This window comes from Rhinopithecus roxellana, chromosome 2, assembly GCF_007565055.1.
Source record: "Rhinopithecus roxellana isolate Shanxi Qingling chromosome 2, ASM756505v1, whole genome shotgun sequence".
Taxonomy (NCBI): Eukaryota; Metazoa; Chordata; class Mammalia; order Primates; family Cercopithecidae; genus Rhinopithecus; species Rhinopithecus roxellana.
In genome coordinates, this window is record NC_044550.1 from 153,261,991 (window position 1) to 153,287,624 (window position 25,634).

The following is a 25,634-nucleotide window of genomic DNA, read 5'->3' on the forward strand; positions in this document are numbered from 1 at the left end:
AAAATAAGAGCGCATCTCCCCCTCCAAAGGAACGCAGCTCATCGCCAGCAACGGATCAAAGCTGGATGGAGAATGACTTTGAGGAGAGGAGAGAAGAAGGCTTCAGTCCATCAAACTTCTCAGAGCTAAAGGAGGAATTACGTACCCAGCACAAAGAAACTAAAAATGTTGAAAAAAGAGTGGAAGAATTGAAACCTAGAATAATTAATGCAGAGAAGGCCATAAACGAAATGACAGAGATGAAAACCATGACACAAGAAATACATGACAAACGCACAAGCTTCAGTAACCGACTCAATCAACTGGAGGAAAGAGTATCAGCGATTGAGGATCAAATGAATGAAATGAAGCGAGAAGAGAAACCAAAAGAAAAAAGAAGAAAAAGAAATGAACAAAGCCTGCAAGAAGTATGGGATTATGTAAAAAGACCAAATCTACGTCTGATTGGGGTGCCTGAAAGTGAGGGGGAAAATGGAACCAAGTTGGAAAACACTCTTCAGGATATCATCCAGGAGAACTTCCCCAACCTAGTAGGGCAGGCCAACATTCAAATTCAGGAAATACAGAGAACGCCACAAAGATACTCCTCCAGAAGAGCAACTCCAAGACACATAATTGCCAGATTCACCAAAGTTGAAATGAAGGAAAAAATCTTACGAGGAGCCAGAGAGAAAGGTCGGGTTACCCACAAAGGGAAGCCCATCAGAGTAAGAGCAGATCTCTCGGCAGAAACTCCACAAGCCACAAGAGAGTGGGGGCCAATATTCAACATTCTTAAAGAAAAGAATTTTCAACCCAGAATTTCATATCTAGCCAAACTAAGTTTCATAAGTGAAGGAGAAATAAAATCCTTTACAGACAAGCAAATGCTTAGAGATTTTGTCACCACCAGGCCTGCCTTACAAGAGACCCTGAAGGAAGCCCTAAACATGGAAAGGAACAACCGATACCAGCCATTGCAAAAACATGCCAAAATGTAAAGACCACTGATGCTAGGAAGAAACTACATCATCTAACGAGCAAAGTAACCAATTAATATCATAATGGCAGGATCAAGTTCACACATAACAATATTAACCTTAAATGTTAATGGACTAAATGGTCCATTAAAAGACACAGACTGGCAAACTGGATAAAGAGTCAAGACCCATCAGTCTGCTGTATTCAGGAGACCCATCTCACATGCAGAGACATACATAGGCTCAAAATAAAGGGATGGAGGAAGATCTACCAAGCAAATGGAGAACAAAAAAAAGCAGGCGTTGCAATCCTAGTCTCTGATAAAACAGACTTTAAACCATCAAAGATCAAAAGAGACAAAGAAGGCCATTACATAATGGTAAAGGGACCAATTCAACAGGAAGAGCGAACTATCCTATATATATATGCACGCAATACAGGAGCAACCAGATTCATAAAGCAAGTCCTTAGAGACTTACAAAGAGACTTAGACTCCCATACAATAATAATGGGAGACTTCAACACCCCACTGTCAACATTAGACAGATCAACAAGACAGAAAGTTAACAAGGATATCCAGGAATTGAACTCATCTCTGCAGCAAGCAGACCTAATAGACATCTACAGTGCTCTCCACCCCAAATCATCAGAATATACATTCTTCTCAGCACCACATAGCACTTATTTTAAAATTGACCACATAATTGGAAGTAAAGTATTCCTCAGCAAATGTAAAAGAACAGAAATCACAACAAACTGTCTCTCAGACCACAGTGCAATCAAACTAGAACTCAGGACTAAGAAACTCAATCAAAACCGCACAACTACATGGAAACTGAACAACTTGCTTCGGAATGACTACTGGGTACACAACAAAATGAAGGCAGAAATAAAGATGTTCTTTGAAATCAATGAGAACAAAGACATAACATACCAGAATCTCTGGGACACATTTAAAGCAGTGTGTAGAGGGAAATTTATAGCACTCAGTGCCCACAAGAGAAAGCAGGAAAGATCTAAAATTGACACTCTAACATCACAATTATAAGAACTAGAGAAGCAAGAGCAAACACATTCAAAAGCTAGCAGAAGGCAAGAAATAACTAAGATCAGAGCAGAACTGAAGGAGATAGAGATATAAAAAACCCAGGAGTTGGTTTTTTGAAAAGATCAACAAAATTGATAGACGGCTAGCAAGACTAATAAAGAAGAAAAGAGAGAAGAATCAAATAGACGCAATAAAAAATGATAAAGTGGATATCACCACCAACCCCACAGAAATGTAAACTACCATCAGAGAATATTATAAACACCTCTACACAAATAAACTAGAAAATCTAGAAGAAATGGATAATTTCCTGGACACTTACACTCTCCCAAGACTAAACCAGGAAGAAGCTGAATCCCTGAATAGACCAATAGCAGGCTCTGAAATTGAGGCAATAATTAATAGCCTACCAACCAAAAAAATCCAGGACCAGATGGATTCACAGCTGAATTCTAGCAGAGGTACAAGGAGGAGCTGGTACCATTCCTTCTGAAAGTATTCCAATCAATAGAAAAAGAGGGAGTCCTCCCTAATTCATTTTATGAGGCCAACATCATCCTGATACCAAAGTCTGGCAGAGACACAACAATAAAAGAGAATTTTAGACCAATATCCCTGATGAACATTGACGCAAAAATCCTCAATAAAATACTGGCAAACCGGATTCAGCAGCGCATCAAAAAGCTTATCCACCATGATCAACTGGGCTTCATCCCTGGGATGCAAGGCTGGTTCAACATACGCAAATCAATAAACATAATCCAGCATATAAACAGACCCAAAGACCAAAACCACATGATTATCTCAATAGATGCAGAAAAGGCCTTTGACAAAATTAAACAGCCCTTCTGGCTAAAAATGCTCAATAAATTCGGTATTGATGGAACATATCTCAAAATAATAAGAGCTATTTATGACAAACCCACAGCAATATCATACTGAATGGGCAAAAACTGGAAAAATTCCCTTTGAAAACTGGCACAAGACAGTGATGCCCTCTCTCACCACTCCTATTCAACATAGTATTGGAAGTTCTGTCTAGGGCAATCAGGCAAGAGAAAGAAATCAAGGGTATTCAGTTAGGAAAAGAAGAAGTCAAATTGTCCCTGTTTGCAGATCACATGATTGTATATTTAGAAAACCCCATCGTCTCAGCCCAAAATCTCCTTAAGCTGATAAGCAACTTCAGCAAAGTCTCAGGATACAAAATTAATGTGCAAAAATCACAAGCATTCTTATACACCAGTAACAGACAAGCAGAGAGCCAAATCAGGAATGAACTTCCATTCACAATTGCTTCAAAGAGAATAAAATACCTAGGAATCCAACTTACAAGGGATGTCAAGGACCTCTTCAAGGAGAACTACAAACCACTGCTCAGTGAAATAAAAGAGGACACAAACAAATGGAAGAACATACCATGCTCATGGATAGGAAGAATCAATATTGTGAAAATGGCCATACTGCCCAAGGTTATTTATAGATTCAATGCCATACCCATCAAGCTACCAATGACTTTCTTCACAGAATTGGAAAAAACTGCTTTAAAGTTCATATGGAACCAAAAAGGAGCCCGCATTGGCAAGACAATCTTAAGTCAAAAGAACAAAGCTGGAGGCATCACGCTACCTGACTTCAAACTATACTACAAGGCTACAGTAACCAAAACAGCATGGTACTGGTACCAAAACAGAGATATAGACCAATGGAACAGAACAGAGCCCTCAGAAATAATACCACACATCTACAGCCGTCTGATCTTTGACAAACCCGAGAAAAACAAGAAATGGGGAAAGGATTCCCTATTTAATAAATAGTGCTGGGAAAATTGGCTAGCCATAAGTAGAAAGTTGAAACTGGATCCTTTCCTTACTCCTTATACGAAAATTAATTCAAGATGGATTAGAGACTTAAATGTGAGACCTAATACCATAAAAACCCTGGAAGAAAACCTAGGTAATACCATTCAGGACATAGGCATGGGCAAGGACTTCATGTCTAAAACACCAGAAGCAACGGCAACAAAAGCCAAAATTGACAAATGGGATCTAATTAAACTAAAGAGCTTCTGCACAGCAAAAGAAACTACCATCAGAGTGAACAGGCAACCCACAGAGTGGGAGAAAATTTTTGCAATCTACTCATCTGACAAAGGGCTAATATCCAGAACCTACAAAGAACTCAAACAAATTTACAAGAAAAAAACAAACAACCCCATCAAAAAGTGGGCAAAGGATATGAACAGACATTTCTCAAAAGAAGACATTCATACAGCCAACAGACACATGAAAAAATGCTCATCATCACTGGCCATCAGAGAAATGCAAATCAAAACTGCAATGAGATACCATCTCACACCAGTTAGAATGGCAATCATTAAAAAGTCAGGAAACAGGTGCTGGAGAGGATGTGGAGAAATAGGAACACTTTTACATTGTTGGTGGGATTGTAAACTAGTTCAACCATTATGGAAAACAGTATGGCGATTCCTCAAGGATCTAGAACTAGAAGTACCATATGACCCAGCCATCCCATTACTGGGTATATACCCAAAGGATTATAAATCATGCTGCTATAAAGACACATGCACACGTATGTTTATTGTGGCACTATTCACAGTAGCAAAGACTTTGAATCAACCCAACTGTCCATCAGTGACAGACTGGATTAAGAAAATGTGGCACATATACACCATGGAATACTATGCAGCCATAAAAAAGGATGAGTTTGCATCCTTTGTAGGGACATGGATGCAGCTGGAAACCATCATTCTCAGCAAACTATCACAAGAACAGAAAAGCAAACACCGCATGTTCTCACTCATAGGTGGGAACTGAACAATGAGATCACTTGGACTCGGGAAGGGGAGCATCACACACCAGGGCCTATCATGGGGAGGGGGGTGGGGGGAGGGATTGCACTGGGAGTTATACCTGATGTAAATGACTAGTTGATGGGTGCTGACGAGTTGATGGTTGCAACGCACCAACATGGCACAAGTATACATATGTAACAAACCTTCACGTTATGCACATGTACCCTAGAACTTAAAGTATAATAATAATAAAATAATAATTAAAAAAAAAAAGAAACACTTGTACCTAAGAATGAAGTTTCTGTTTCATCAGAAATTCTTGTGTTCAGCTTTAAAGATGTCACAAAACAGGTTTTAATAGTGTTTATGTCAATATTCACTCCTTGTAGCAATGTATGAGAGGTTTAGTGGCTCCACATCCTTGCCTACATTTGATATTGGAAGGTTCTTTTTTAATTCTTTTTTTCACTTAGCCATTCCCGTTAGTATGATATGGATTTACTGTGAATTTAGCTCGCATTTTCCTGTTGATTAATGATGCTGAGTACATGTATATGTGCCTAATGGTATTTGGATATCCTCTTTCATGAAGTCTCAAGCTTTGGTATACTTTGTACTGATTTTTTGAAGTTTTTTGTGTATGTTGGAGACTGGATTTACCTTTTGCTGCCTTATTAGTTACATCTCATGAACAGAAATTTTAGTAAAGTCTGGTTTGTCAAAAATAATAATAACAAAAAACCGAAATGTGATCCCCAGTGTTGGAGGTGGGGCCTGGTGGGAGATGTTTGGGTTATGGAGGTAGATCCATTATGAATAGCTTAGTGTCCTCTTCATGGTAACACATGAGTTCTTGCTTTGAGTTCATAAAAGATCTGGTTGTTTAAAACAATGTGGTACCTTCCCACTTCTCTCTTGCTCTCTCTCATCATGTGATGTGCTGAGCACCCCTTTTGCCTTCCTTTGTGATTGAAGATTCCTGGGGCCTTACTGGAAGCCAAGCAGATGCTAACACCATGCTTGTACAACCTGCAGAACTGTGAGCCAAATAAATCTCTTTTCCTCATAAAGTACCAAGCCTCAGGTATTCCTTCATAGCAACACAAATGAACTAACACAATGAGTTGCAGAGATGGGTTCTCCAGCAGAACCTTAGCATGATTTGGAGTTTTATTGAGTGTCTTCAGGCTGTGCACCACAGAAGAGCAGGTGTACAGCCAGCCTGGCCTGCTCTGCAACCACATGGAATAAAGCCTGTTTGCTCCTCATGCCTGCCAAGGTAGCCAGTACAGAGACAAACTCTGACTTTGCAGTGGCATTTTAATTGAACCAAAAAGATCAGCTTTTTTAAAGAAAACACATATTTTACAGAGGGCCTTTTGCACATAGTGACTGAGGACTCATTCCAGAATAACCGGAGCCCCAGACTTCAGATAAACAGAAGGTTTTGTCACTCTAGACACAGCTTCAGTCTTCTGCCTCCTACTAGTAAGCCCATTTATATCAAAACAAATGAGAAACTTAATGTCAGTACTTTGTAAGGAAACCTTTTTTCTTTCGGTCTTGGACCTGGCTTGCTGCGCGTGTCCTTTTTAAATGGCAGTGTTTCATAATGTTTATATTGCTTTTGACCTTTCACTGACTGTTGCAGGTAAGTTCCAAGATGTGATTTCAAACCCAGTATTTCTAGGCTTCCCCTCCCTCCTTTGAGACTACCAATTTCCTCTTCTTAGAAGGTCTAATTCTCTTTCCAACCATCTTAATCAGTTCTAAGAAAGGAGCCTGTGGATTAGTAGGTGGGAGTCGTGGTAGTAATAATTTATATTCACTGGAGGCTGTGTGCGAGGCACTGTGTTGTGTAATTCATTTCTAATGTTACATCTTCAGAACAACCTAATGAAGCAAAAGCTATGATTATATATTCCTAAATCAGGTAAAGTACTTTCCCCAAATTGACCCTCAGAAAATAGGGCATCACTTTATATTTGAGTCTTTATGAGGACTACCCTATTGTGGGGATTATGTCATTTGAAACCGCAAAGTAGTTTAACCAATTGTCCCAATGTTATGCACACGAATGGCTGTGATATAGGATTGCCTAATATTCAGGCATTTATGGTGTTGTTTCCATTTTCCAAATGAGGAAATTGAGACTTGGAGAAGGTAAATAATTTGCCCAAGGTCATATAGCTAGTAAGTGGTACAGCCTGGATTGAAACCCAAGCATATTATCTTATTCCCACATCCTTATTATTAATCCTCTTGAGATTCTGTCTTCTGCCTTTAAAACATTTTCAATCTATGGAGTCACTGATTTTTTTCTTCCTTATTATAGAAGTTCCATTCTAAGAATAGAGAAGAGCAGAAAATGTATAAACATTCAGTTTAGAACCATGCTTTTATGGATAGCACTAAGAGGGTCTAGTCTAGCTTACCTTCCAAGCCAGAGCGGCAGAGGGTTCTCATTGCTTCATCTTCGGCAGATGACCACCCTGCCTCTCTTTGCCATTGATGGAGACTTTACGGCTTCTTGGGTCAGTCCCTTATCTTGGCTGATGGCTCTGGTCGTGAGGAGTTCTTCCTGACCACGAAGTCTTTATTTCTCATCTCTGCCTTCCTTCCCCTTCCTTTCTTCTTTTCCCCTTCCTTCTCCCTCCTTTACCTTCCCTAAGCATTTTATTTGAGAATAGCTTAGATTTACAGAAAAGTTCCCAAGATAGTACAGAGAGTTTCTATATATTCTTCACCTTATTGTTAGAATCTTGTATTACTGTGGTGCATTTATCAAATATAATAAACTAGCATGGGTACATTAACTGTAAACTCCAGACTTCATTCAGATTTCATTAATTTTCCCCTAAAGTCCTTTTTCTATTCCAAGAGCCCATCCAGGATACTACAATTGCATTTAGTCTGGCTCTGTTGCACAGGCCAGAGTGCACTGGCACAATCATAGCTCACTGCAGCCCCAAACCTGTGGGTTCAAGCAATCCTTCTGCCTCAGCCTCTTGAGTAGCTGGGACTGCAGGCACATGCCACCATGCTCAGCTAGTTTTTTATTTTATGTAGAGACTGGAGTCTCGCTATGTTGCCCAGGCTGTTCTCAAACTCCTGGCCTCAAGTGATCCTCCCCTATTGGCGTCCCAAAGTACTGGAATTATAGGCATGAGCCCACCACACCTGGTCTTTTTTGAGCATTTATGTTTTGCTAAGTAGCCAGCAGTAAGAGTATGAATCCCTGCCTTCACAGCAATGGTAGAGTTTTTAAAAAAGGAAAAGGGGAAGAAAGTGAAAATGGAGACCTGGGCGTAACATGACTTATTGCCCAGCCATCCTCTGGTCAGATCATGTCAGTTTAGAAAGAAGAGATCCTGAGAAGTTAAGGAGTTAGAGGAACAATCAGTGTTGGAATCTAGCTTCTTTGAACTAGAATCTCTTTATTCCACCATCTCTGATGGCTCTTTAAGACTGGTCAATATTCCTGCCTTTGTATTCAGATCAGTTATAGGCTTCTTGGGATGCATGAAACAGATTTAGAATGTAATTTTAGAAATTGGTATGTACAACAGAATACTGATAGGGTATCATTAATGAGAGATTTTATTCTCTTGCACATATCATAGACCAATGACTTGAAAATTAAGCTCTGAAGGCCAGATGTTAGTGAATGAATCTTTACAAATGATCATGATGATTATTCTGTTTTATAACTATATAAACTTTTTGTAACTGTATTTTAAAAAATCATGTTGCTGGCCGGGCGCGGTGGCTCAAGCCTGTAATCCCAGCACTTTGGGAGGCCGAGACGGGCGGATCACGAGGTCAGGAGATCAAGACTATCCTGGCTAACACAGTGAAACCCCGTCTCTACTAAAAAATACAAAAAATTAGCCGGATGAGGTGGAAGGCGCCTGTAGTCCCAGCTACTCGGGAGACTGAGGCAGGAGAATGGTGTAAACCTGGGAGGCGGAGCTTGCAGTGAGCTGAGATCTGGCCACTGCACTCCAGCCTGGGCGACAGAGCGAGACTCCGTCTCCAAAAAAATAATAATAATAATCATGTTGCTCTGAGGGGAGACCCAGACGGCTCCTGTAGAATAGATGCTTTATGTATACACCTGGTTTCTAGAAATGGGACATAAAGCAATGAAGGAATCTGTTTATTGTCATCCAAGGAGTTAGTGATAGAGTAAACAGCAAAAATGAAAGCTGCAACCTTCATGACCTTCTTTTAACAGGCCAACCACAAGACTCTTTTAAATTACTTTTGGCAGCTTATAAAGCAAAGAAACACTTGAGGGTTCCTCTAGAGCAAGTTTGCCCAACCCACGATCCATGGGCTGCATGTGGCCCAGGATGGCTTTGAATGCAGCAGCCCAAAAGGAATTCATAAACTTTCTTAAAACATTATGAGATTGTTTTGCAATTTTTAAAAAACTCATCAGTTATCGTTAGTGGTAGTATATTTTATGTGTGGCTCAAGACAGTTCTTCTTCCAGTGTGGCCTAGGGAAGCCAAAAGGTTGGACACCCCTGCTCTAGAGAGTCCTGAAGCTATAGGGCAGCCGTAGGGTGTCTTCAAAACTTTCGGCCCCCTGGTCCTTTGGAAGCATGTGTGTGTTCACAGTTGGTAAATTGTGTCTTGTCACCATGTGACAGTAAAATCTCTGTTCTGTTCTTTTCCATTTTTACCTCATCCATTCCAAGGACTGAACATTTTATTTTTCTATGGTACATTGTGAACATCCAAGATTTTTAGTGGAAATAAATGGTAACAGCTGTTTTTTGTGTATGAAATATAATCATGAACCTTAACCTTGAGATGATCTATCCAAATTTTTCCAGGTGTGGAAATGGCTTGACTAGAAAAGCTCATTTTGGGTAATCATTTCAGCACAGAACAACATTGAGCTGTTTGCTGTTAACTTTCTCTTCAAAAAGAGGAAGAGTTTCTACTGGTATTTCTTTATTCTAATATTTCCTTTTAACATGACTTTTTCTACGTAAACTGTATCCACAATAAAGCTTTTCTTCTTTGAGCATTAAAAAGAACTTTTTTTAGAGACAGGGTCTTACTCTGTTGCGCAGGCTAGAGTGCACTGACACAATCATAGCTCACTGCAGCCCCAAACTGTGTGTGCATATTCATACACACAGACGCACATCCTAAGATGTGTTTCCTTTCCTGCTTTATTTTTCTTTATAGCACTTACCACTCTAATATACTACAGTAGTCCCTGCTTGCTTACTGCATGGGATATGTTCCAAGACCCAAGACTGTCAGTAGATTCCTGAAACTATGCATAGTCCTGAATCCTGTATATACTGTGTTTTTTCTATACATACCTGTGATAAAGTTTAATTTGTAAATTAGGCACAGTAAGAGATTAACAATAACTAATAAAAATTAGAACAGTTCTAATAATATACGATACTAAAAGTTATAGGAATGGGGTCTCTCTCTCTCTCTCTCTCTCAAAACATCTTATTGTATGTAATATTTTTGGACCACGGGTAAGTGAAACCATGGAAAGCAAAACCATAGATAAGGGTGGGCTGCCATTTATGCTTTACTTCTTTTGCTTTTTAATTGTTTTCTCTAACTACAATGTAAACTCTATGAAAGCAGGGAATTTGTTCTGTGCACTGCTGTATTCCTAGACTAGTGCCTACAACATAGTAGGTGCTCAATGAATGGTTAATGTAAGTTGCAAGTTGTGTTAATTTGGCCCCTGATTTGAATGTAAATACAAAGTGTAGAGTTTTATCTTATAGGATTATTTTATATTTTAAGAGGAATTAAATCATATTATTTAAGATGAAGACTTCTGTATTCACTGAAATCTCAGAATTTATGATAGAAATATGTACAGTTTCTGTACATATTACAGTTTCTCCAGTAATACAGTGCTATTATCACATTCAAAGAATTTTGAAATCCTCTCCTAAATATCGCTCAAGAAGTTGGGGAAGAGCTAAAGGCATTTTTTAAAATTTAATGCGAGTTATCTACTGACTCACTCAAAGAAATTTTGAACCCTAAGTGGCATTACCCTGTTTGATTCCATATTTTATTCATCAGATTTAGCAGAAAGTGACTTTTTGTTGTTTTAAAAAGTATTCTGGCTAATGTTTGCTGATATAGAGACTATTATAAAGAATATGCTGGAAAATCCGAGGTGATTCCTTTGAAGCAGTGTCAGCATTCATTTGGATATATAGATGTTGCCATGTTTTTTTTTTTTTTTTTGTTAAGTAATATTATCTTACAAATATACCACATCTCTTTAAAAAAATTTCAAGTATCTGAAGTACTTACATTTTTTTTCTTTAAAATTAATGGACTCCTATTTGTTTAAGCAATATTAAGATGATATAATGGAATCTACAACTTGACAAGACATTTTATAAATTAGGACTTTCAAAACAAAAACTCTAATGCCAAACTTCTTGTAGTATTCTCTTCAGGACAAGAAACACAAATAAAAAGCAATGCAGCCAGTAAATATCACATACAGACTTGTTTGAAAGCTATCATTAGACTAATGTAGTCCATAAATTATATCTTTGTACAAGATTGACATATTTTCATGTCATTTTTTATTTTAGAGTATTGGGGAGTCAGCAATGTCCGTTGTGTTAAATCAGCTGTTGCCCATGATTAAGCCTGTAACCCAGAGAACCAATGAGGACTACAGCCCTGAGGAACTGCTGATCCTTCTCATATATATTTATTCTGTCACTGGAGAGCTCACAGTAGACAAAGACCTGGGTGAAGCAGAAGAAAAAGTCAAGAAAGCATTGGCTCAGGTCTTCTGTGAGGAATCTGAATTGTCACCTTTGCTGCAAAAAATTACAGGTGAGTGTCTAACAAAGATATGGGACATAAACATCACTAATACACAAAACAGGTTTCAAAATAAATACTGTTTTGGGAAGAGGAGGTAACTGTCTTCACTGGAGTTGTTTGGAATTTCATGAGGCCTGATGAATGCTAGCCAGCCTATAGCAACAGTCCCCAACATTTTTGGCACCAAGGGCAGCCATCGGGACAGGGATGGAGGTGCGTGGTTTCACGATGAAACTATTCCACCTCACATCATCGGGCATTAGTTGGAGTCTCATAAGGAGCATGCAACCTAGATCCCTCACATGTGCAGTTCACAGTAGGGTTCATACTCCTGTGAGAATCGAATGCTGCTACTGATCTGACAGAAGGCAGAGCTCAGACAGTAATACTGGCTTGCCCACTGCACACCTCCTGCTGTGCCCGATTCCTAACAGGCCACGGACGGGTACCTGTCTGCAGCCCGGGGTTGGGGACCCCTGGCCTATAGGGTTAGAGGTTTCCACTGCAGTATTTTTCCGCAATGGCATGGTAGTGATATGGCCTCCCTTCTAATTGCTTTTCAGAATTAATATTCCTTAGAGCCAAGACCTTGTTAAAATAGCAAAATACAGAGCGTATAATCTGTAAAGAAAAATAAAATGTAGTACATCCTATTCAAAGAGTTTTTATTGATATATTCTCTGTGAGATTGTCATTTCAAACTTTAAAAACTGTTTATTTGAGATGTTACACAATATTATAGGATTGGAAATGGCCATTTTCAGTAGTGTTTTTATATGTATGTATTATATATATATTCCAATTTCCAATTTATATATACCTGTGTATATATATACATATAAGTCCAGTATATATATTTGTGTGTATATATAATATATGTAAGTCCAAGTATATATATATACTTATATACACACACATATATATACACACATATATTACGTGTGTGTGTGTTTTTAAAATTAAATAGAGATGGGGTCTCACTATGTTGCCCAGGCTTGTCTCAAACTCCTGGGCTCAAGCGATCCTCTCTCCTTGGCCTCTCAAAGTGCTGAGATTACGACTGTGAACCACCATGCCCAGCCTTATATTTTAACTTTTCTTATTTTATTTTGAATTTGAATTAATTAGTATTATCTAGAATAATACCTAAACATCCCAGTAAAGTAGGTTCTGCTAATTTTAGGGAAATATGATTAAACATCATAAAATCTAACTACCTTCACTTCCAATAATAACTACAATATAACTCATGAAGGCACTCGTGTTATTTTGTATCAAATTCAATGTTATTATTTATATTTTGTGTAAAGCTAATTTCCATGAGTATGGATTGAGCCTGTGTCTGTCTGAAAGTAAGAAGTTATTAAAAGTTCTATATGAAATGTGAGTACTTTAAAAATGTACCAAATTTCGATTCATTTGCTTGTATGTGTGTGTGTGCATGTGTGGGTGTGTTTAGGTGTATGAAGACTTCTTCATTCAGGAAGTTGCAGTGGAGGCAGCTTGTATATCCTCCATCTTTTCATCTTGTCCTCTGTTGGGCCTCTCTGGGAGGAGTGTCCAGACTTCTCGGGAGCAGGATGTGCGGCTGTGAGCATTAGTCTCCCGTGCATGTGAACTTTGCTTTGTGCCCACTGCTGACCTTTCTTATGATTGGTTATAGAAAATGAAACCCGGTCAAGATGGAAATTGAATGAAGTTTCCACAGAAACGAAATGTTTTCTTGCTTAGTATAAAACCTGTTTGCCAACTTAAAATCCATTTAAGAAAAACTTAATGCTGTTTCATTAAGCATAACACTATATGTGATTGCATGTGTTTGGCCATAAATAAATTTCAACTTAGAAAGTTTTAATATGATTTATACAGTGCTTGGAAGCATGCTGGGATTCAAAGTAAATTTGAATACTAGGAGAATTTAATTAAAATTATTCCTAAGAAGCATAATTTCGGAAACAGGTTAACGAGATGACATGTTTTAACCAAGGTTATTTGGATTGCTTTTTCTAACATTTATATGTTGCTATGGTACTTTTGGAACTGAAATCATGCTGTAAGAGTATTCATTTGATATTCACTCAAGGTGTTCATTGGCCCAGCACTTCATTTTTTAATTAGTTTCTCTATTTATGGTTGCTTAGGATATGCATGTTCTTGCTTTTAAAATACTTCTGTGCATTCATACTAATATTAGGAAAATTTGTAAACTCAGATTAAAGATTAAAAAATAAGAGTTTGTGGAAATTTTAGCATATTTTTAAATTTTAGAGACATAATACTAAGTACACATTGCTGCTTAGATTAACTTAGGATATACACTTTGAACAGGGTAAAGAAGATGTTACTTAAATTTGACATATTCAAACTTACCACTGGAACACAACACACACATTTTTTCAGCCTTTGTGAAGACCAATAGGACTTTATTTCTTGGCCAGTATAGACATATCTCTTGCTAAGTATGTCAAGAAATCAAAAATGTACTAAAAAGAAGGGTTTATGTTTTCAGTTAGCTGCTGAAATGATTATTGATTTACATCTCAGGATAAAAACTAATAGCATAGTGTTGGGGCAGTGGTGACTCTGACTCGGTCTTGTAGAATAGGAAAGGATATTCCAGTACATATTGAAAGAACTGAATTGCCTTCCAAATGTGCTTTGTGTGTGGTGGAACTAGGTTAACCTGGCTTTTACAGTGAACTTGCCTACAGTTTGCTGTTGGCAAGTTGGCATAAGGTTTGCACTCATGTTATTCTGATGTATAGTTTTGGTTTTCTTGTTACTGAGTGTCTAAATTTATTTTTTGCCTCATGCACATTTTGTGGTTGATGAAAATTTGGTTAAAATGAATTATTGAAAATGAGGAATCGATTAACAATCAAATGACAGTTCTACTTTTTATACAGTGCTTTAGTTTTACAGATTTGGATAATCCTAAAAGACACATTTCTGAACACCAGTTTGAAGTGTTGATATCTGAAAGATCAAAATCCCTAAAGCCTAAGTTCCTAACATCTAAAATCCTGAAAATCACAAACACAGGATAGTTGAATCATGTTTGGTGGAACTATTATCTTGTTATTGTCTTTATTTGGAAATTAAGTAGGGTTTAAGAAGATGTGCATGGTTGCCAAGTTGACACGGGTTGGACTTGTGGACTTAATTTTACTTGTCAACTTGACTGTATTAAAGAATACTTAGACATCTGGTAAGACATTATTTTGGGTGTGTCTGTGAAGGTGTTTGCAGAGGAAATTAGTGTGTGAGCCTGAGTGGATTAGGTGAAGAGCTGCCCCTCAGTGTTGGTGGGCACCATCCAAACAGCTGGGGCCGGGATAGAACTATAATAATACAGAAAGCAAATTGGTCTCTCTCTGAGAGCTAGGACATATTTTTTCTTTTGCTGCCTTAGACATCAGAACTCCAGGCTTGCTGGACTTCAGACTGCAGAACTTATATCTTTGATCCCCAGAATCCTGAGGCTTCTTCAGCCTGAGCCATGTTACCAACATCCAGTATAAATTGGAGATATAAAATGTGTAGAGACTTTCAAAGAGTTCTAACTCATTTAATGTTTGTTTTTTTTTTTTTTTCACATTTGACTCCACAGAACTACATTATCACAACATTGACTTTGTGTGTAAGCATTGTGCATGTATATAAAAACATCGAAACTTCCTCAATAAATGAGGAGGTGTCGTTTTCATACATCTGCACTTGTGAAAGACAAATTTTCTCGAAATCTTGGCTCTTGTGGGTGGTGACTTGTTGTTGTTGTTTTTTTTTTTTCCTGTCTGAGCCATCATGGTTTTTGATCGATCTTGTCAAAAGACATAGGTTGTTCATCATGGTAATTCAGATGATTGCAGTTATATAAAGCTGGGTGCATGCAATTACCAATTAGAGATATATATATATTTATACATTTTCCTTTTTGACCCTATTTCTCTATAAATATAGTTCCTCTCATCTTAACTGTTATACCCTTCTGACTGTTATTATTATACCTGAGTGTTTATGCTTGCAAAAATAGATATTATTGTTGGCTGTTTTATTGTGTAAAGTGGCTTTTGGAGTGTTCTGTCATGTTGTTTATCAAATAAATCACCTTTTAAAAATGTAAATATCTTTAAAGATTAAAAACTTTTTTTTCCGGAATTATACTTTAGGATTGCAATGTTTAGGATTTTAGCTTTAAAGGTTCTGATCTTTTAGGATTTCAACATTAAGTATTAGGGAGCTCAGGATTGCATCTTTTGGGTGTATGATTATCTACCCTGCATTACCATCTTAACTGTTCATAGGATCAAGAAAGTAACCATTTTTGTATACTAAAAATTTAAGTGTGTTAACGTCACCCAACTGATAAACAGTAGAGCCTGGAATTGAGCCCAGGTATTCTGGATCTGTAGTTCATGTCTTTAAACATGATATTCTAAACCTGCCACAAGCTCACCTCTGGTTACCATTTCATGTATTATATTCTGTAACTCATGTTTGCTTACATATATCATTTTATACCATGCACGCTCAACCATCCCATTATGTTCTTGTTTTCTGAACAGAGAATTAATATTCTGGTTAATACGTTAGATATTGCCTATGCCTTTTAATCTGTCTATATTAGCTACTTATAGATCTTGCCATACCTCCCTATTTTTATGAATGTATCCTCTTTGTTTCTGCGTTGTTATAAAGAAATTAAAGTATTACTTCTAGCCTTTGAAATCTGTTGGTTGCCCAGCTTTCTAAAACACGGCTAAGAAACTTAAATTTTGTTTATTTCAATAATATCTCTTGACAGTGATTGCCCTGTAGATTGAAATTTATGTTTTCTTTTATCTGTTAAATATGTAGTTTACTTTTGACAGTTTCTTTCGTTTCTCTGTATTCTTCCCTTGTATGGAAAGGCAATAAAAATATCTGACAAAACTAAGCAAAACAAAACAAAAATTTAAGCATACTCAATGGTAGCATACTATTTTACTTTTATTCTGTTCACTTTTTAATAGATACTTTTGGGGAGGTTTCTAGAGTGATGGGCAAAAATTCACTTTTCTACTCACACAAAATAACAAGGGTTGGCTCTCTGCTTTTCGAGGGTAGGAAACTGTAAAAAGAAAGTTGGTACAGCCAAGTATGTTGATTAGTGTTATGCTTTCTCAGTCCTGCTAAGTTCAAGGAGAGTATCAGTTTCCACATACGTTAGTGTTTGCATGGCAGTCACAAGAGAAAACAAAGAAAACTGTTTGAATTTTCTTCACAGAACGAAATTAAAACACTATTTTTAAAGATCTGTGTAAACTTGGAATGTCATCATATGAGAGGTATATCAAAAAAAAGTAGTGTTTTGATTTAGAATTCTTGATTTGAAAGTCTGGGCTCTGCTGTTTTTCAGCAGTGAGTGTTAGTGGGCAAATCATCCATTCTTGAACCTTGATATAAACATAACTGCCCTATTGACCATTCTTGATTTTGCTGAGAATAAAATGATGTTATGTGTGTTAGCTAATGTTTGGTCCATCTAGTATTATAAATAGGCTATTTTTCTCCCACCACCATTATGATTTTGATAGCATCTAGCTGTCATATAGGGTAGTGCTTCCCCAGCCTTTTCTCATCATGTGCACATAGACAATGAGAATGTTTGCATAATAGATTGAGGTAAGTGGACGAGACTCTTGTGATCAAAGGCAACCAGCCCTGGGGGCTCTGGCCAGTCTAGGTCCTACCTAGTTGACCTGTGGACTGAGGTGAAGCAGCAACTTGGCACACCTCTGACCTATTAGGAGCAAACCAGTGCTTTAGGGTATATTGATCAGAAGGCTCTGAATCAGGAGACAAAGGAAAACAAGACTTTAATGTTATTTTTTGACACAAAAAACTACTTTGGAAAAATTTGTTTTTCTAAACATGTTTTGTTATTACTCATTGATTTACTCACATTATTACTCATTGATTTTCACTGTATTTCTATAGTATCTTTAAAGTCCAGGTCAACAAGGGCTAGATCTGTTTAGGCTTAGTGTAAAGCTAGAGAATGAATAACTCAAAGTATCTAAAAATGCAGTGATTCATGACAGAGGCATGATAATACCCTAATAACTGTAATTTACATTTATCGAAATCTTATTTTACTGTTGATAATTTGATTTGATTATCAATTACTATACCTTTATATGCATTAGGATACCCAGTTGTATGCAATGAAAACTTTACCATATTAGCATAACAACTGGGGTTTATTTTTCTAAGCAAGAAGTCCAGGCAGAATTCATGCTCTTTCTGACTTCCTTCTTCACTGTCCTAGGTGTGGTTTTTATCATCATGGTCATGAGCTGGGCACTTCTCCTCCTGGGAGAAGTGTCCATGCTTTGGGCAAGAAGTGAGGAAGGATGAAGGTAAAAGGCATATACTAGCCAAATATGTCCTTTTTTATTAGGAAAGCAATAGCTTTCTTGAAAGCCCCACTCAGAAGACTTGCATCCTTGGCTAGATCTGGGTTTCATGGCAACCTCTGACTGCAAGATAATATGGTGAGTGCATATTTTAACTGGGTGTATATTTGTCATAAACAAAGTAAGGATTCTGTTAGAAGATAGAAGGTGAGAATGTACATTAGGTAGGAAACTTGTATTTGCTACAATTACAGACTTCTCCGACAGAGGAAATTCTAAGGCAAGATACTGTGAGTTGGAGTGATGTCCAGTGTTTTAATATTACAGTTATAATATGAAATTTTTTTTACAGTATATACTGAAATAATGATCTATTGTGTGCTGTATCACTGGACTTATATCATAAATATTCTCAGATTATCAATATTTATTGACCACATTTATGTACCTAGCATTAGTCTAAGCTCTCTCAGCATCGAAACCCTGGGCAGTGGTAATAGAACACACAGGATTTGGAGTCAACTGGATCTGGGTTCTGGTTTTGACTCTGACTCTTAGTAGTTGTGTGCTCATTTCCATAAACTTGCATTCTAATAATGTAGCCCAAATATCTGAATTCAAGTGAAATGTATCTGTAATACGAACTTCTCTTTGGGAGAATTTATTTGCAGATATACTACTAGTTTTTCAAACATGGTTTGGTACAGAAAATATGGTATTGTGTCTAAATCTGGAAATGGTAGAGTTAGTTTTCATTGTGTTTTCAGGTTTTCCATGGCAATTCTTTCCTTTAATCCATCAAAGTATACTTTTTGGGAGTTTTGTAGATATCTGGGTTTTTATGGTAGGTAAAAGGAGTCATAAGGCACAATATCATTGTGTTTTATTGATGGAAATGTTCTCAACAATTATCTAGTCTATTCACTTTGTTCATGAGGACATCAAAGTTAATTGAGGTCACAAAAGGTTATTTGACTTGCCTCGTATCACCAATCATAGCCTGTTCAATGAGGGGATAGGACTAAGGTTTGTGTCTTCCAATTCCCAGTCCAGAATTCCTTTTACTAGACCAGTGATTCCCAACCTTTGGCTCACAGATCCCTGGGAAAACGTAAGACTTAGTGCAAAGGGTCACTGCTTCATGTGTGCTTTATGTATCATCCATGAACTAGATATTACTCTTCACATATAAATATACAAATATTTGTAGATACAGTTGTGATTTATAAAAGATAAATTTATTTAAAAATAGTGCTGAAGTTACATAATTTTTTCCCATTTTTCAATTAACAGATATCAAAAGCATAATTATATTGTGTCTTCATACTTTAAAATGGTTGAAACCATGGATTAGCACAGGAATTTCAAACTCAGATATTTACAGAGGCTAGCAAGAAATATAAATAACTAAAGTAGGTTAGGTTTTGGGAAAAACAACAGTGAAAATGCAATGATAAATGACAGGGATGTATAGTCTTACTAAAATGGGCAATAGGAAGTGGTGGAGAGTGTGTCAAACTAGAGATCCTCTTTTTTTCTTTTCTTTTTTTTTTTTTTTTTTTTTGAGACAGAGTCTTGCTCTGTTGCCAGGCTGAAGTGCAGTGGCACGATCTCGGCTCACTGCATCCTCTGCCTCACGGGTTCCAGTGATTCTCCTGCCTCAGCCTCCCAAGTAGCTGAGACTACAGGCACGCACCACCTTGCTCAGCTAATTTTTTGGATTTTTAGTAGAGATGGGGTTTCACCATGTTGGCCAGGATGGTCTCGATCTCGACCTTGTAATCCACCCGCCTCGGCCTCTCAAAGTGCTGGGATTATAGGTGTGAGCCACCACGCGTGGCCTGAGATCCTCTTATTTTTGCCAGGGAAGCATGAGTCTGATATTTCCAATCTCTCAAGAAACCAGGAATCTGGATTTTTAAAAAATTGAGATCACCAAAGTTTAAGAAAGTGGTTTATTTTCAAAACATTACATGAGTCAAAGAAATCTTACTGGTGGACAGAATTCAGCTTGTGGACTTAACAATTTCCAGTCTTTATTCTAGAGCCCTGGCCTTAGACATTGATTGCAGAAGAATGCTTTTGAATCTCTAACTCTAGAAATTATTAGAAATCTAAAAGATCTCCAGATGGATAAAATGATGTGCTGCACTTTTATCAGAAAGCAAGGGAAAATACCCTATGATCTCCTTTTTTGATTACTTTTAACTAAAACAAAGGAGTTACATTTGTTTATATTTTAATCTGGCTTAAGTTTACTAGTGATATAGAATAGATTTTTCTTTCAAATACATTCTATAAAGTTACCATTTAAGTGGAAGTAGGCTTCTCATAGAACTCTGTCTGTTGAACAGAAAAGGCTGAGAGGCAGTTTTGGGTTAAATACAAGGCAGACATCTCTGGAAACTAAAGCCAGCCAGGAAGTCTGATTTACTCCATGAGATGAGCTTCCCAGCTTGAGGAACTGATGCTGGGACTTTGCACTGGTAGGAATTGCACTAATTGAGTTCTTGGACTTTAAGAAACTAGAATGTGAAAAGTAAGTTTTATGGAAAGCTGCGAGGCTCTCCTCATGTTCTGTCAAGATAGTATTTTTTCTAGCTACATCTATATCTGTGCTTCCTTTGCTATTTAATTCCCAAAACTTGGACATAAAATAATGGTATAGAGATTCCTGTTATTCGAATGGGAATAATCAAAAACTTCACATTGCTTTATATAAAATGTATAAATTACCTTTGTAACGAACCACACTTTTTAAAAATTATCTTCAGCTTTTTAAAAGTTTTGATTTTAGGTCTTTCCTAAATTTTGTCCTCTCTGTTTTTCTCACCTGTTCATTACCTTGTTTAAAATCAACCATGTTTAAAATCAACCATGTTAAATGAGGACAGACAGGTCTGGTTTAAAAAGCTCTGTTATTTTTTAAAATTTTATTTTATTGTGATAAGAACACTTAACATGAGAACTACCCTCTTAACAAGTTTTGAAGTGTACAATACAGTATCGTTAACCATAGGTACCATGTTGCACAGCAGAATAAGTAGAATAAGTTCTACTCTTTCACCTTGCATAACTGAAAATTTATGCCCATTGATTAGCAAGCAACTCCCCAGTTCACCTTACCCCAGCCCTGGGTAATAACCATCATTTCACTCTTTGATTCTATGAATTTGCCTATACCTCATATAAATGGAATCACACAGTATGTGCCTGTGACTGGCTTATTTCACTTAGTGTAATGTCCTCAAGGTTCATCCGTGTTGTCACATATTACAGAATTTTCTTCTTTTTTAAAGTTGAATAATAGTCCATTGTTTCAAAGAGATATTAGCATTCTGGTATTCCCTGAAGCACACTATTCATAATAGTCAAACTATGGAAACAACCTAAAAGTTCATTGACAGACAAATGGAAAGCAGTGTTCTTAAAGACACTGGGAAGGTAGGCATAGTATAGTGAGCTCTCAATTGGGGTTCTCTTACATTCCCCACTAGAAATCTAACAGAGCAGACTCTTATCAACTGTGAATGAGGAAGGAATTGAGGATTTGTTTTTCCTTGGGTTGTGGAAGGCAGCTCATGGTACTGCCTTCAGCTCTAGTTTCCAAAGGAAAGCATGTATGTATTCTTATCCGTAGTAAAACAAGGTCACATTCTACAACCAGTAGTAAAAATCTATTTGCAATGATTTGTTTATGTTATCTCTCTTCGTTGGAAAAGTCCGAGTCTAACGTAGACCATATAAAATTATTATTGTTCTTCATGGCTACCACTTAATTATAAAAGCTTGCATCTCCATTAGCACAAGGCATGGAACTTTTGTTTATTATGTTTGAGAAGTTGTCTTTCAAACAAAGCACCTTTCATACTTAGCCAAGTAATTTTCTCCAACCTTGTAGAAAGTGAGTCTTCTTTATAACATATGAAGTACTTCCCAAAAGAGAATTTTTTGTTTTGTTGTGTTTTGCTTTTGAGACAAAGTCTCGCACTGTCGCCCAGGCTGGAGTGCAGTGGCGCGATCTGGGCTCACTGCAAGCTCCACCTCCTGAGTTCACGCCATTCTCCTGCCTCAGCCTCCCGCGTAGCTGGGACTACAGGTACCCGCCACCATTCCCGGCTAATTTCTTGTATTTTCAGTAGAGATGGGATTCACCATGTTAGCCAGGATGGTCTCGATCTCCTGACCTCGTGATCCACCTGCCTCGGCCTCCCAAAGTGCTGGGATTACAGACATGAGCCACTGTGTCCGGCCTCCAACAGAGAATTGTAAAAGACAAGGAGCTGATAACAATTTTTCTTCTTATGCTTCCCTTACTATTACCTCTGCATTCTTCTCTCATCCCACAGTTTTTCCTCAGTAATTCATCAAATTTCACGATATGTATAGCTGCATATTTCTGCTCCCCAGGACACTATTCCAATTGAAAGACAGTTTTGAGGATTTCAAAAATCTTTTCCTTGAAGAATTGTCCCTTAAACCTTGAGCATACCTCCTGGCTTGGTGATGACAAGGATGTTGCTATGGTAACTAGAAGAATGATTCTACGTCCATCACCAGCTTTCATGTCACCCACACTTGAATGAAAACTTTAGCTCATTACAGTAAGTGAAAGTGTATAAAACAATGACTGTCAAATTCACACACTCAGCTAAAGGAAAACCTCAGGAGTAGGGGGAACACTCATTTCAGAAAGGATTTTACCTAATCTCTTGTTTCTAATTTAAATATTCTCATTTATTGTGTCATGCCAGTATTAGACTTTTCCATTACAAAATACGCTTTCATTTCTAGTGTTTCAGATTTGTTATTTCAAGGCTGCCAAAACAAAACAAAAAACAGCTTTAAATATTTGTTTTCTATTGTGGTTTGCAAGGTTGTTTGGTATAATAGGATCTATTTTTTCCCTTAATTTCTAAGATTTCTGCTGGAAACTCTGATGAAAAACGTATGTCTGCCAAAATCACTCCCAGGAGAAATGTTGGAACCGTTACATTTAGTTTTACTATCCAACATATTAAAATAGTTACTCATAGCACATATTACTAGACACTATGTCAGTGAAGTTCAAGATGTTTAATACATGTTTAAAATATATCACAAGCTATGTAGATAGATACTTAGAGCTTCCTATTGAGGTAGCTAACTAGTTAAGTAATTTTGCTAACATATTAAAGGATCACTACAAATTACTTTCTCAAGTACTTAATTTTTCCATGCCACATCATAAAAATGATTATTCTTATCTGAGACACTGGAATGAATCTTCTTGTACTAATATTTATTTGTGTACAAATGCATGACACATACTGTCCATGTCACCAATTTTTATGACAATGCTGGCAGTAATAATTGTGTTTGTAATTATACAATGAATTGTGTAAGAGATTAGCTATTACTGATTCTTGTTAACTCTACATTAGAGAGAAGAGATGGAATACATGGAACACAAGAGTAGTTTTCTTGAACACAAAGCTATGGATCAAATTGGAGAGATGATGTGATGTGGTTGAAAAGAGCATAGTGGGGAGGAGGCTGAATTTTCACTCCTAATTATGCCCATAGTTGTATAACCCGCAAGTCACTTAGCTTGCTCCAGACTCAGTGTACTCATCATAAAATGAGAATCTTGTTTTAGGCAAATCTAAGATATCTTCTTTCTCTACCATTCTATGGTTCTAGCTTCATATACTTTTTATTTTTATCTGAATCAATATACTCCCTCATCCACTTCCAAATTAACTCTTCCTCAGTACTATCTGTCTTTTTCAGGGTCACACCATCATCTCAGGAGGGAAGCAATGGAGTCATTGACTCACCTTCACCCCCATGGTAGGCAGCACCTCCCTGCAACCCATTTCTGTTTCCTTTGATATGCTGTTTAGATCTCTCCAAAGATGCCTCTTTATTCCTGGACACCCATTGGCCCATGGCCTTCTGTCTGACGTCTCTGACTCCTTGCATACCCAGCCATTCATCCTGCATACTGATCCCAGGGAACATTCTTAAATTTAATTTTATATTTTAATGTCTTTAAGCTTTTTTTAAATCTATTATTACAGTAATAAATTCTCATTGTAGAAAATTTGGAATCATAAAGAGCAAAGTAGAGTCCACATATAAATTTCATTTTGTTGATACTGCCTTTTTCCTTTTTTTCTGCTGAATCATTCATTTTATGCTTAATGATTTAAAATCAGAGCACTTGGATTATTACAATTATTAATTCTTAGTCATATATTTTGCTAATATGTTTTTTCTGGTTGGTGTTTGCCTTTTATATTTACGTTTAGATACAGATATTTGCCAGAGATAGCGCTATATTTAGGAGAGTTGGGGCAGGCGCCCAACAACATGATCAGTTTTCTCTGCATCTTCTAAGATTTTCTTCCTTTTAGTTATTGGCGTCATCCTTTCCTATCACAATTGCCTCTGTGTAACCCCTCATCACCCCCAGCCACTTTTGGTTTATGTCATTCTAGAATAGCAACCCATGAATAAAGAGGGTTTCTTCTTCCAGAGGTTGTTGATCAGTCCCAGGAAAGGAAGCTGACTGGCCTTCAGTCACTTGCCAGGGGGATGGGGTACCCTTTGGCCAAACCAAAGTCATGTGGCCATAATTGTGTGTGTGTAGAGGGAGAGGGAGATGGGGGAAGGGATTTGAAGAAATGGTCAGTGGGGTAGCACTGCAATTGGCAGTCCCACAACTGCCACTTAGATTGAGAGTTGGAGTGATTCCACAAAGGAAGAGATACCAATACACAAAAACTAGATATGTCTACCATAAGAGCATTCGTTAAAGAACCAGGTTTATATCTCTGTATTTTAAAAATAGAGGTATCTTGTCTTCTCTCACAGTGAGTTTGATATTTTACTTATAAAGAGATGAAAATGTCACTGACATCTGAACAGTTGCTTCAAGATTTTTTGTATGCCTAACAATAATTGTATGGAATTTCCTCTAGTGTCTTAAAAATAGCCTCAGAGCAACTATTGACTAAAATAATTCTTAGAACTCTTAGCTGCTTTCACCATGTGATTGCCCTTCAAGTCTCAAATAATGGTAATTGTGCCTATCATGTGTGGCTGTGTAATTATATACAGTTCTTTAAATATAAGCTTTAGAAGGGCAGGGATTGTCATTTGAATGAAATTTACATCTCTCTTTATGTTTATAATTTCCTTTACAATGGGTTATTTATAATTGGATTTTTCCTTATTACAGAAGTCATACTTTTTTATTTTAGAATACTTGAAAGATCTTTTAGTTCTTTTTAAACATTTTTATAAATTTATGGGCTACAAGTCTAATTTTGATACATGGATATATCATATAGTGGTGAAGTCAGGATTTCCAGCGCGATCTTTTGCTCTTTAATAAACACAGAATAAAATTTAAAATAATTTGTAAACTCACTACGCAGAGAAAACCAGTTAGTATTTTGATATGTATTTAGTGCAAAGTCTGTTGGTAAATAGAAAGCCTGATCCCATATATGCTTTCCAGGTGAAGGTATCAGGTAGGATTTTGTTTTGCATATGTTTTGCAGTTGGTGTATTAAGTT

The 25,634-nt window shown here is 37.1% G+C and overlaps 1 protein-coding gene across 2 annotated transcripts in view; it reads left to right on the forward strand.

Annotated features, from left to right (window-relative positions):
• SCFD2 (sec1 family domain containing 2) overlaps positions 1-25,634 on the forward strand; it is a 511,989-nt gene that overhangs the window by 226,507 nt on the left and 259,848 nt on the right. For both annotated transcript variants that reach the window (XM_030922437.1, XM_010369016.2), the window contains exon 5: positions 11,431-11,680. In XM_030922437.1, the coding sequence (XP_030778297.1) occupies positions 11,431-11,680 (250 nt within the window). The remainder of the gene's footprint in view (positions 1-11,430; positions 11,681-25,634) is intronic.